At 41.6% G+C, this 14,061-nt stretch overlaps 1 protein-coding gene across 1 annotated transcript; it reads right to left on the reverse strand.

Annotated features, from left to right (window-relative positions):
• Positions 1-797: 797 nt before the first annotated feature.
• Positions 798-4,911, reverse strand: CTLA4 (cytotoxic T-lymphocyte associated protein 4). The gene is made up of 4 exons (XM_067549821.1): positions 4,854-4,911; positions 3,235-3,585; positions 2,693-2,802; positions 798-1,683 (listed from the first exon to the last, which is right to left on the reverse strand). The coding sequence occupies exons 1-4, from the start codon at positions 4,909-4,911 to the stop codon at positions 1,585-1,587; spliced, it is 618 nt and encodes a 205-aa protein (XP_067405922.1). The 3' UTR covers positions 798-1,584.
• Between the last annotated feature and the right edge of the window lie 9,150 nt (positions 4,912-14,061).

The raw sequence follows: 14,061 nt of genomic DNA on the forward strand, positions 1-14,061 counted from the left end.
ATCAAAGTGACTGAAGAATGGAACAGCACAGGGCTAGCCTGAGGGAAGTAGCTGAAAGGAGCCAGAGGAGCTCCCTGGGACTTCACCCAGGAAGCTGAGAGCGCTGAAGTGACATAAGAACCACACAGGCGTTAGAGTTCAAGGGAAAGAGGCTGAGAGAATGTCAACAGCAGAGCTGAGAGAGACGGAAGCATTTGCTTTAAATTTGCAAGGCTGCATGAGAAGCAGAGAGTCAAAATGGGAGAGCGTAGCTGACAGTATTTGGATTGTTCTGATCTCCAACAGCTTCTGAAGTTGGTTTCTATTTATTGAGAAAGAGTTTCTTTCGGAGATGGAAAAATAAAATAGGTTCTGGAACTGGAACCAGCTTTTTGTGTAAAGATCTACAGAACATGCCATTAAAATCCTTACAGTCACCTTCTGAATGTAATGTACTGAAGACTGCCTGTAACTCTAAGTAATGCCATGGTAACCTTAATTAGACAAAAGCATCATTGGACATATTGTAATGGTGAATACTGAATACTTGAAGGAGGAAAGCTGAAACGAGATGTGTTTGTGAGAGTGTGGGCAATGCCCAGGTGTGGGCACCGGAATGAAAACAACTCAGAGTTAGAAGGTGATAGGTTCCTTTGACATTACTGCATTCTAGCATGTAGCCACTTCCTATTTCTTCTGAGAATGGTGAATGACAAATTAACTTGACTTCAGGAAAAGCTTTAGGGTTTTTTATTGAACTATACATAACTAATAAACCAACTTATACACTTTCTTCATTTTCATGGAAAATAGTCTCTTTAAACACAGCGCCAGACTTTCTGCCGTTTGGATTGATGCTAATTTAGCATTTGTAAAAAGCAAAACTCCAACAGAGCTGGAGTGTTTTCACAGCAATAGGCTAATAGGACTCCTACAGTGAGACCTTTCTTTCTAACAGTGCTGCCAGTGCTAGCTCAAATGCCACCAATGTTAACTCCTGCACGGCACTGTTGTGACAATGCCAGCAAAAGGAGCTGAGATCAGGCTTTCACAGCAGCAGCGTCATCAACACCAGCCTAGACTGGTGGGAATGCTAAGCACTAACACAAGAAATGGCACCAAATGCACAGCACTGCCTTGAAACACAGCAGCACTCCTTTATGCATTAGTGTACTGTGCTTCCTCAGTCTCACAAACACCCATGTTTAGCTTTGCGATGACGCACAAGCCTCTGACTTAATAGTGTTTGATTTCAATTGGCCAACACATATGCTGAAGTTTGACAGTAAGACATTTGACTGCAACAGTAATAGCTCTTAATGCTATATATAGGCTACATGGTGGTACAATACAACTCACAGAATCAATGGCCAGAATGTAGCCATTTTTGTTGACAGGACTATCCTTGAAATATTAATGCATAACCTTCTCATTCATCTATTCTACTCCGGACTGTATACATTCTGTAGAAATTACAAGGTATTTTCTTTTCTCCCCCTCCCCCTTTATATTAGGAAATTTGATTTTATTTGTTTAAATTAGAAAGTCAAATAAGTAGAATCTCCATCACAACTAGAAAATAGCCCACTGCTATTTTCTTGTGCCTCAGCGGATGACGATGTGATATGGCTTAACTTCCTTCTCCTGTTCCTCCAAAGTCATTTTCACATACAGTCCCGTAGTGAGATATTTCCTCTTCCGAATCTATAAAACGTGAAGAAAATAAGATAAATCCTATGTCTCACTCGACAAAGCAGACAGACTCTTAATCAGTGACTGTGGTGTTTTGAAGGAGAGTGATAAGCAAAATTTGTTGGCTTGTCTACATTGTTGGGGGGAATATGTTCTAGTCACCTTCCCTTGCCTCTATTTCTCTAGTAGGATGAGATGATTATGAACTTGTCAGTGGAAGCAAGAGCATCTGTGATAGAGGAGCATTTGGTAAAGATAGCCAAGCCTGCCCTGAATTAACACTAGAGAGGGGTTCAGACTGCAAAGTTCAGTTCTGTACCAATATTGTGGGTGTTTGATGTGGCTCAAAGAGACAGGAACTAGTTGAAAAGAATGGATCTGGGTCTGAGTGCCCAGTAGTTTGGTGTATTTGGATCTGAGGTTTGGGTTCCAGCCCATTTCTAACAGACAATACACACCCCTCTCACCATCTGAGAGAGAGGCAGGCCAGGGCTTTGTCCCTTCATTGTCTTCAGTTCATGTCACCATTTGCACCTGGGAAAAGTGGGCGCTACTTGCTGCCAAGTCCGAGTTCTCTACTCTCACTCCTGGTAGCGTTTTACATTCACTTTGTACAGAGGGGAAGGAGGACAGAGCGTCAGGCTCACGTCTCTGTCTGAGCCAGCGGTGTGGAACAGAGTACATGTGAAGACTGATATTGTGTTAGATCCCAGTAATGGTTGGTGCCTTCTGCTCAGGATTCCAGTGCAGTCAGGTTAGTGCAGAAACTAATCTGAACAACAGGTCAGATTCACTGATATGATCTAGCTGCTTTCTGCCACTCTAGCAACACAAAGCAGCCATAAACCAGCTTAAAAGCAAGGTCTGAGGCTGCTTTTCCACACTAGAACAACAAAAAGGATCCAGAGAATTCCATTGAAGCTGACCCTATGGGGTTTTTTTTTCTATAATCATAACTCTCATTCCGCCATATTCATGCAATTAAGTGTCAATTGTATGGTGCTCTAGCTTTGGCACTTACCACTTTGCTCAAGACAAAGGCTGTGATGACGATACTATAAATAAACAATCCTGAAGCAGCTGCTCCTAATAACCAGAGATACAGGTCAGTGTCTGGACAGGGCTCCGGATCTGAAATACATCAGTTAAACATTACATTGGTAAGGAATCTGTCACAATTCATTAACTTTTTGGGGCACTACACTTCTCCATAATAAAATTCACTAAAATATTAACAGGGCCAAATCCTACAGTCCATACCTTCTCAAAAAATCCCATTGACCTTAAGGGTGTTTTACCTGGGTAATGACTGCATGGTTTGGCCTTCTCTAGTTATGTATTTATATGCACACATCTGTCTACACACACAAGTACAATATGGGGCATTGCTCTTACAGCCCAGTGTTCACAAGCAGTCCTTAAAGAGATAAGAATAAATAATGGATCTCAAAGTTTTAAACTGTTTTAACACTGACCCTTACATGGCTTCTATTCATACAAAATAGCAGCTCATTAAACCATATATCAGAGAATAATGTAGTATAGTCAGGCTGCTTTGCTCACCAATGACAAAGAGCTGTGTCCCCTTGCCCGTGTTCATAATATAGGGTGGTGGGTACAGTCGCTCCATCTTGCAGATGTATAGACCAGCATCAGTGGCCTGCAGCCCCATGAGAGTGAGGGTCACATTGTTTTGGCTGGGGCTCACATGACACTTAATGACCTCTTCCATGCTGAACATCTCATATTCAGTTGTGTAGGTTGAAGCACAGATCTCAGTGTACTGCTTGCCCATCTGTTTAAGCAGGGTCACTCGGATTTCCTCCGCATTCCCAATGTGCTTATATTCACACACCAGGCTGGCAACTCCTTCCCTGTTGGCCAACACCACGGCTGGCTGGGTCACTTCCATAGCTGTGATCAAAGGCAGAGAATGATGATAAATTAACACATTAAAGAAATGTGCTACAATATGTAAGCTCTTATTTAAAACCTATAAAATCAAAGAAACAGATTCCACCCTGAAGATCCTTCATCCCTGGAAACAAACTGTGCTGGATCCTTTTGAAACAGATAAGAGATTTCCTTTCACCCTCAGTTTGTAGGCTTTTTTTTTTTCATTGCTTATATGCTTTCTAATACACTAAAAATCCTGAAGAAAAAATTGTGCAGTTTCTAAAAGGCCATTGTGATAGCTGATTTGGAAATCTCAGCTGTTTCTCATTCTTTAAATAGCGTTTGATATGGACTCACATAATGGACTGTCAATACTGCAGTTTCCTTCTTTAAATAAAGCATTTTAAATATATAAGCTTGCACAAAAGGGACTCCAAATACTAAAATTTTTTCCATTGTAAGTAATTGATTGGGGATTGTGGAAATTTAAACCAAATTTTCTAAAAAGTAGAAATAAACTCCTAAACTGATAAATTTCAATGAGGAACACACTTGATCATTAGGGTTAACAATAGAGCTGGTCAGAAAACGTTTTGCAAACGTTTTCCAAATTTTTTATTCAGGGCAGGGGAGGAGTTGTTGCCCACATTTCTTTTCTTTGAAACTTTTTAACCAACTCTACATGCCCTGCATTGATTGATTCTAAGCCACTGGAGTTACATAGAGCAAATGCTCATAAAACACAGCAAACATTTTAAATAAAAATCACAAGTTAAAAAAATCTGCTACAAGCATTTATGGCTGTACTGGTTGCAAAGTACCACTGCTATTCATAGCTCTGTGGTTTTCACTTTTTACATGGAAGTCAATGGATTTTGCATGAGTAAGAACTGCAGGGACCAACCTGCTACCATGAGCTGGATTCAAGTTTGTATTATTCCCTCTTTGTCCACTCAACTTCTATCTCTACAGTAACAGTTTCATGCAGAGGATCTGATTTTAAAACCCAACTTTTTGTATATTCCTGCTCTATACAGGAATCTTTCCTAGCAGCTCTAGTAACTCTACTGCTCTGGAATCTTTGCCTGTTTTCCCAAAAGAGTTGCAGTGCATTATATTGGACTTGTCCACCTAGAATCCCTAGACTTACCCAGTCTGCGTTATTCAGAGACCTAACTTCAAATATATCCTCTCCTTGCTATACTGAATCACTGTCCTGCAAAGGGGTGAAACTGAGAAAATATAAACACACCCAGACACACCTTTGGTCTCCTTGATCTACCCACCTTTGGCGATGCCAGAGGCTGTGCTGAGAAAGCCAATGGTGATCAGCAGTGAGAGCATTCCAGCGAAGAGGTAGATGTTAGAAAGTTGAAGTTGCCTGTTGCCTTCCAGGTCCAGGTGGAATTAAATCAAATTTATAATCAGAACAGCAGGAAAAAGGGCAAAACCTTTCAGGATTCTGAATCTTGAAATGTTTGAACCCACACAGATTCAGAGTATATATATATACCTTTGATCCCAGATATGCGCACACATACACATACTGTACCCAAAAGTGCATGAGACTTTGTTTTGGTTTTACAAGAAGGGAAGTAGTGGGTTTGATTAATACGTGCAGAGTTAACCTCAAACAGCTATGAACAAAACAACGATTCAGCAAATGGAAAATGTATTCAATCCGAAATCTGTCATGCGTTCTACTTTAAGAATTGGGGGAGGAAAGATAATGAAAGAATAGTTCAGCCCCTTTGGCATTGCAGAGTTGAAGTGTTCGAAGTTCCTGAAATCACCAAGTATTTCCTTTTAAGGAAAAATACTTTTCAAGGCAATACCTTTTCAGGGTATCTATCTATCTATCTGTTTAAGTTTGTGTACTCTTTGAAAATAATCTTGTGTTTTTATGTGAGAATCTGTCAGATCAATGGAAAAGTCATTGTATATCACTGGCTAAAGAGGTTTTAAAGTACTATAAATATGTGTCTACATAATAGGTCATTAATTGTTCTTTTTCCTAAGCTCTGATATAATGTACCTAAAGGTATATGAATGGCACATATTCAAAAGACCCATGGACTGGTCTATGAACTATAAAAACTGACGACAAATACAGTAATTTTTTATTAAGATGGTAGACGACAGCAACTCTAAGGAAGTGCTCACAGTTCGGTAAATATTTTATTTTAATATATATATATATAGGCATCGTTACACAATGGACAGCATTTACTACTGTATCAGTTAGATGGCACACCCATTAAGCAATAACGATAGCATGAAGGTAGCCAGAATTTGCTCCTACCCAATGTTTAGAATGGAAAATAAAAATAGTCAGCTCAAAAATTAACTCAATAGTAACTCAAAAATTGTCTGAAAATAACTGGCTGTGCCAATATCATATTGATGGTTGGACAAATTAAAATCAATTCACAAATAAATTCTGTCATATCATCATATACCATGGTATAAATGAGCTTTTAGAGGTGAATTACCGACCTATTTTTGACATTGACATATCTAGCGAAAAGACAGAGTTACGAATAACATTTGTAGCTTGGATGTTGCATGCAGTTAAGTGAATGTTGCCTTTTAGCCTTCATCAACCATAATTTAATCTGTTGGTTGCTGATTGGGACTGCATATTGAGTATGCTATTACTGAGAAGCATTCTGGGGAAATTCATTACAAAACGCAGTGCTCATTGCCCTAGGTACCTGTTGTCACTTGGTACCTTAGGATGGGAGATGCCATAGTACTGTCGTCACTCTGGTAAATATTCTGTTTATTGATACCAGCTCTGCTATCACACTGTTCCTTTTCCGAGGGTGTCTTTTTGGAACAAGAACACACAATCTTCTCTGTTCTCGCCTCAAAAGCCTTATGCTGTGATGACTGTTGTTCCATCTAAGTAAGGCTTCACACAGCTCCCTGTGGAGACTGCCAATGCTGCCCCTCTTTCCACGGGCAGGAGCTGATTAAGGGTAGCATAAAACGTCCCTCTAAAGAGCTGGAGAGTGCTTACTCCACCACACTGCCTGCCTTTGCCAGCCTGGAAAAGAAGGGTTGAAGGTCCAGTTGGGCCCTGAGTGACAGGCTGCTGTTGTTAGACTGATGGGCCGGTTAATCTGAGCTGATGAGCCTCCCACAGACCAATGGCATATCTACACAGCAATAAAACACCCGTGCCTGGCCCATGTCAGCTGACTTGGATTCACATGGCTCAGGCTGCGAGGCTATAAAATTGCTGTGTATAAATCTGGGCTCAGGCTGGAGCCTGGGCTCTGGGACCCAGCAGTGGGGAATGGGCTGGAGCCCAGGCTCTGAGACCCAGCGGTGGGGGATGATCCCAGTGTCCCGGCTCCAGCCCGAGCCCAGATATCTACAGTGCAGTTTTATAGCCCTGCAGCCCATCCCCAAGTCAGCTGACACAGGCCAGCTGTAGGTGTTTTATTACAGTGTAGACACACCCTAAGGGTCTAGGGCTGGTCCATCCACCCCCTTTGTACCACAGAAACTCCTTGTGGGCTACACTGAGCCCCCTGATCCAGGTTGTACGAATCCATCAACCCCACATATCCTAGCACCACAGTTTCCTCCAATATTATCTCTTTATTGCCACATATTTTTATGGCCACCATTTGTTTTCTCCCCACTTCACCACACCACTTGCACCATCACCTAGTCTTTGTCCTTCCCCTCCTCTCTCCCATACCTGTTCCCACCCCACCACTCCTTCCCATCTCCCTGCCCATTCCCACCCTCCAACTTCTGCTATCCTCAAGCCCCCTGCTGCCTCCCTTATCCATCCCTCCCTCTGAACTCCCCAACTCTTGCCCCCCTGCAATCTCTCCTCTCTCTCATCCCTCAGTACCACTCCCCCACACACAGTCCATAAAAGGGAGGGGAGGAAATAAAACTAAGAAACTGCTTCTGGACATTTAATGGGACTGTATAGCTTAGCAGAGTAGCTGCATGATCGTATTACTGTAGCCCATATTCTTCCTTTCCCTGTCAGCATTTTTATATTCTCTCACCTACAGGCCGATTCTTAGTTGACCTGTTCCTGCACAGGCATGGGGGTGAGAGTGGGGGTGGAAGAGGTAGTGAAGGTAGCTTTAAGTCCCTTTTGTGTTTCCACATTGCATTCTGATGCAGCAAGGACTCTGCCTGACCATGGTTTTGAGTAGAGCAGCCATAGGTCTGCTCTAAGTTAAGCTCTGCTTCCTATGAGTCCCAATGCCCAGTGCGCTCCAGCCCTCTCCCCTCCCTCGTCTCAGACATCTCCCTTCCAACTCTTCCCTGTCCCAGGGGCTCAGAGAGGGGTCAAGCTGCTGACTTTGCTTGTAATGACTTCAAGTTTCAGAGTTCCTTCATTGGTGGTATTCCCAGAGCCTGTCATGTCTATAATTAAAACGTAAAGTCTTTGGGGCAAACGGCTAGGTTTTATTTGTTTTAAAGTACCTGGCCTGCTATAGAACCCAGAATATAAATAATAGTATTCTTTCCTTTGTCCTCAGGGGCCACATAACTCACCAAGTAACAGGTGATCTTTCTACTCCACACATGCAACTATGAGTACCAACATCATGGTCTTCACTGGGAATTGAACTGATGCCTTCCAGAGCTAAGTGTCTCAACAGCTTGAGCTAAAGAATCAGACTCCGAGCTTTTGCAGACTCAAGCACAGAGAAGGATTCACAACTCAGATTGAACAATGTGCAACACTGCTATAATTAGGCATATTAGGATGAGTTAGGTAGCTAAGTTTCTCAATTAATTAAAAAGTTCTGTGTCATTTTGGGTTGATGCCTGACACTTTAAAGTTATTTGACCTGCTTTTTTTATTTAATAATTAGTGAAGGCAAATTCCGCAGTTTCCATTCAGTCAAAATTCCCATTACAAACTATTAATTATTCACAATTTCACACTTTTAAAAACATCTTACTCCTTCCTAATTGTTTTTCTTCTGCATCGACAGGAACTAAAAAAACCATTAGGTTGGTGAATAGCTTCAGATGTAATGGGGAGAAGAAAAGTTTAACATTTGCATAGCATCTGGTTTCAAGATAGCTTGTTAAGTTCAGAATGTGAGATCATCTCTCTGTTAAACTGTTCACGTTTTTAAGCATGTTGGTTCACCACAAAGCTATGAAGGTTTTGAAATGTACTGTCATTTTAAAAAAAAAATCAGACATCTAAATGAAAAGACTGAAGAAAAAAAATATCTTGCTAAAAACAGTAAGTAAAGAAGAAAGGAAGTTGCACAGTGGCTGGAAAATTAATTGATTCATTACCATTAAAGGACTAAAATTTGATTGCAGTGTGCAGCCCTATATATGGCCAAGTTTGTTGGACTGATATGGGTAGAATTCACATCACAAAAACCACTTAAAACCGGATGTTTCAGAATTCTGGACTTTCTGTCAGCCTTTAATGTGAAAATAACAAAATGTATCCCAGCTGTTTACCAGTTTAAAATGAACTGAATGGGGTTTCTCGATAAATAAATGCTTTTGTTTGGCAATGTAGATGATACAACTAACTAGAATCCTTTTTCTGAATATTTGTAAATAGGTTCTGGACTGCACTTCTCATGTATTGCAATGGTGGAATATTGGCCAGTGGCTTGCATAGGCATAGATAGATGGATAAAATTCAGTGGATATGAATCAATATTTTCTTTACCCTGCAGTTGTTGGTAACTCCTTCTTTAGACCTCATCCCTTTTATTCATCCCACCCTTTGGATCCACCACTGATGTTGACTCCATAATTCTGCATGATTAATGGCATTTGCCACTCTCTACTAGGACTCTGAGGTATCCATGGCTAAGCTAACATGGAGAATGATCATCTCTTAACCCTAAAGACAGCAGATCAAAGTTAGTACTGAAGGTGCACAACAGAACATAAATTCTACCTTGCAGCTAGATATCATCATCATTTATTATTTGTATTGCAGAAGTGGCTAACAGCTGTATTCATGAACCAGGGCCCCTCTGTGCTAGGCGCTCTACAAAGCACAGAACAATAAAAAACAGTCCCTGCCTCAAAAATCTTACAATATAAGAGCTTGTCTACACTGACAGTACTGCAGTGGTGCAGCTGTGGCACTTAGTGAAGATGCTACGTATGCTGATGGGAGAGCTTCTCCTATCGATGAAGGTACTCCACCTCCATGAGAAGCACTAACTATGTCAACAGAAGTCCTCCCATCAACGTAGCACTCTCTACACTGCGGGTTTGGTCCGTATAACTACGTTGCTCAGGTATGAAATTGAGCAATGTAATTGTACTGACATAAGTTGGTATTGTAGACCAAGCCTAAAGCTATGTCTACACTTAAACTGCTATTGCAGCAAAGCTGCAGCTGTGACACTGTAACTCTTCAATGTATATACTAACTACAGGTTCTCCCATTGCTGTAGTTAATCCATCTCCCCAAGAGGCAGTAGCTAGATCAATGGAAGAATTCTTTTGTTGACATAGCACTGTCTACACCATGGATTAGATCGCTTAACTGCGTTGCTCAGGGAGGTGGATATTTCACACCCCCGAGCAATGTAGCTGGGTAGACCTAACGTATTAGTGCAGGCCCTAAATATAAGACAAGAAACAGCAGGTGAAAACAGATGGACAAGGGAGCACAAAGAAACAATGAGACAGTATTGGTCAGTATGATAGGCCGTGCTCTCAGCACACCAGCAGTCAACTGTTGTCAAGTGTTTTTGTAGGCATCTTGGCGAAGGAGAGTTTTAAAGAGAGATTTAAAGGAGGAAAATGAGGTGGCTTTGCAGATGTTTACAAGGAGCTCCTTTCAAGAATGAGGGACAGTATGGGAGAAAGCACAAAGGCGCTTGTTTAAAAACGTAATAAGTGATTGATGAAGGCTGGCATCATGGGCTGATCGGAGGTAGGAGTTGACAACGCAGTAGTGAATGAGGGATGGTAGGTAGGCTAGGAAGAACCTTGAAAGTGTTTTTGATGCAATGGAGACAGGGAAGCCAGTGGAGGGATGCAAAGAGAGCAGCAACAGAGCTAGGAAAATGATCTGTGCAGTGGCATTCTGAATGTATATGAGTGGGGCAAGATTGCATTTGCCAAGGCCAGCAGAGGCAGTTGCAGTAAGTGAGATAGGAGATGAGAGTCTGGACGAGAGTTTTAGCTGTCAACCTGTGGAACGCTTTGCCAGAGGATATTGTGAAGTCCAAGACTATAACAGCGTTCAAAAAAGAACTAGATAAGTTCATGGAGGATAGGTCCATCAATGGCTGTTAGCCAGGATGGGCTGGGATGCAAAACCATGCTCTAAAGCTGGGAATGGGTGACAGGGGATGGATCACTTGATTACCTACTCTGTTCATTCCTTCTGACACACTTAGCATTGGCCACTATTGGAAGACAAGATACTGGGCTAGATGGACCATTGATCTGACCCATTATGGCCGTTCTTATGGTCAGTTGCATTTGACTACATACACCCAGCATCTAACTGCATGTATGGTTATTAGATTTCAGAACAACACAACCGGGCAGTGGCACTGGAACAATTTGTATAACGGGGGTGCTGAGAGCCATTGAACCAAACTGTAATTCCTGTGTATGATGGAAACCATTGCAAGCCAGAGGGTGTGGCAACACCCCTAATTCCAGCACCTATGCAACTGTGTTGCTTTCCTTGAGGTTGTCTTTGGGGATTGTTTGGACATAGTGAGGCAGAAGTATGTACTGAAAGATTTTGGGAATGTAGGAAAACTTCCCTTATATATTAGGAGTGGGGACTTCTGAGGGCTTTTGAGGTTGAAGGGATAATAAAAATGACAGCGTGGAGAGTAAGGAAAATGTGACTAGCAAGTGGATAGGGAGGGATGGGTAGGGGAAAATATGTGTGGCTGGATCAGGGAAGGAACTTATCTCCCCTTTTAATGTACTCAGAATCATAATATGAATTTAAACATACATTCCCAAACAAAAAAATCCCTGAATAAAGCATGTTTCAATTGAGTCCGCCTATACTCTGTCCTGCTACCCCAAAATTACACTCGTTTTCTATAAAACTACATTTTAAAAATAAGGAGGTTTAAAAGTCTGGAAATAAACTATTTAAGTGACGCAGACAGTTCCCTGCTGCCATGGAATCATCCTCACTGACATCCTGCCTGACTTATCCCACCCACCCCAACCTTAATTTTGCCCCCTTGGAGTAGAGGATGGGCCTGGGTTCCCCCACCAGCCACTGGGGATATGGAAATAGCCAGGAGAGGACAGTGGATTGCCTGACTTGTTCTGGGAGACTTTGTTGCATACCCCCACTCCACCCTGGAACGAGGAACCACATAGTGACCTGGCCGGAGGGCTAAGTCATAAAGATGAAGCTGCAGGTCCTGGAGTCCATGGGGTGAGAAAGCATGACAGATAGGGACACCACCAGAGGAGGGCAGCACCTGGCAGAGCAAATCCCCAAGACCACCAGGAGGAGACACCATCAGCAGTGAGTGGACACCATAACACAGCCGAATCCACTGTTTGCCACCTAACTGCTCTGGAATCTAAACATTAATAAATCAAACAAAACAAAACTAGCTTTTGCAATTGTGAAGAACAACTTGAATATGTAAACTGACACAGTGTGGTCTAACTTCTCTGCCTGAGGCTACAAAGGGCTTGAAATAATAGCTCGGAGAGGTGTGAATCAACCCATTCATCCCACAGGGATAAATCTGACACCTAAAATGTCCAATGGTTAACTTTCTCTACTGATTGTTTTAGCAGAAACATCCAACTCATGTTTATCCCACAATCCCAAACAGCCTCCCACTTTTCCTCAGGTGGGAAAACAATTGGCTTGGAATTTAGATCCTGGCTGCCAGAGACTGCACAGATCCTTGACCAAAGGGTAATTGATATCCGGCAGTAAGCTAGTAGGGTATTGTAACTGATACCTGCTTAGGCTTACAGGCATGCGTAAAAGAAGCAAAGAGATTTTTTTTAAGGATGTTGAATATTTAGGGAGAAAAAGATTGTCAAGCAGGACTACTAAACCATGAGGTGGGGAGAAAGGAAGGTTAGGCTTGTGAGTAGCACCCGGTATGGTTGAAAAACTGGTTTTTCTTGCAAACAGGAGCAAGATTATATATCACTGATTATGAAAATAGTTGTACTGGCGGAGCCCAATTAAAATCAGATCCTAAGCAAAGCTGGTGGAAATCTTTTGAATTTTGTCATTTTGATGAAATGTTGAATGAAAAGCAGGGGGAGATTTTTTCCAATGTTTTCACCCAGTGTCAGCCCCAAGTACCTGCATTTTAATTTTTAAAATATCAATTGTTTAGAAAAAACAACAAAGCATCTCATACTTTATCTAAATGACTACTTCAGCAATGTATTGCTAAGCCTTCGTGAAAAATGTTAAGGCAGCATTTGTAGTAGAAGAAACTGCAACTAGATAGACATCTTTCTTACTATGGTTTTCACCCCTTAAGATTTTTCCATTTGTCTGCACTTTTAAATGGCCATGATATTAGCCCCTTTTTATGATTTTCAAATTACAACAATGAAGTTGTTTTGTAAAAATACAGAAATAAAAGGCCTGATTCTCATTGACACTAAGTTCTTTTCCACATGATAGCTGTACCGCTTTAGCTATCCCAGTAGAGTTAAAGCAGTACAATCCCCAGTGTGTAGACATAATTAGGCTGGTATAAATGTGCTTTATACCCTATAGCTATTCTCAGATGTGAAGGAAAATAACAGCACTGGTCTAAGTCAGTTATATCAGTAGGTGAGATCAGGACTTAGGCCACACTGCTCTGGTAGAGTAAAGGAACCTTAAAGTGAATCCAAATGTAATTGACACGAACTTTAGGGCAACCTTACACTGCCAGAATGGTGTAAAATGACCTTAGTGTGAACGAGAATGGGAACCAATACAGTTCGTCTTGTTGAGTTAATGAGATACTGTGGAGCTGGCTGTTTAAATATGGTGGTTAAGGACTCAGGAAATGTTGCTTCCATACTGAATGATCCTTCAGAAAGTTAATGAGGCTGTGCAAAGTGGTCGCTTTCTGGGAAATGGGGTGTAGAGCATTTTACAGTACATGCCTGCAGTGACTCAGAGCAGCTCCACGTACAAACTAAACCATCCACACTCATTTGACTATTTAAACATTTTCTAGATGTATTCTTTAAAAGCATTCCCTCTTCTCTCCCCCAGTTTTCTCTCGTCTGCATTTTCCTTTATTCATTCTAAATGCTCTTTATCTTCAGAAATATCAGTTTCTCATGTGGTAGAATCAAATTGTGCCATCCTGTGTGGCGAGATCAACTAGGAAGATCGACATGGTTAAATGTGCTTGCTCATGACCAGAATTACTGGCACTGCTCAGCACACAAAGCTCTGACAATTATTCTGTCAGCAAAAAAAGTGATGAGCCAGCAAACCCCCTAATTGCTGCAGAATGTGAACAGCAGCAATAATTGCTTTCTGCTGAGGAC

The sequence above is a fragment of the Emydura macquarii genome, unplaced genomic scaffold (assembly GCF_026122565.2).
Source record: "Emydura macquarii macquarii isolate MOO-44397 ecotype Brisbane River unplaced genomic scaffold, CSIRO-AGI_Emac_v2 contig_1253, whole genome shotgun sequence".
Classification (NCBI taxonomy): domain Eukaryota; kingdom Metazoa; phylum Chordata; order Testudines; family Chelidae; genus Emydura; species Emydura macquarii.

Coding starts and splice junctions, on each gene's coding strand:
- CTLA4 (XM_067549821.1), bottom strand. CDS start 4,911: ATGCTCTCACTGCTGATCACCATTGGCTTTCTCAGCACAGCCTCTGGC. Junction 3,586..4,853: donor AGCCTCTGGCATCGCCAAAG/GTGGGTAGATCA, acceptor CTTTGATCACAG/CTATGGAAGTGACCCAGCCA. Junction 2,803..3,234: donor GACACAGCTCTTTGTCATTG/GTGAGCAAAGCA, acceptor GATGTATTTCAG/ATCCGGAGCCCTGTCCAGAC.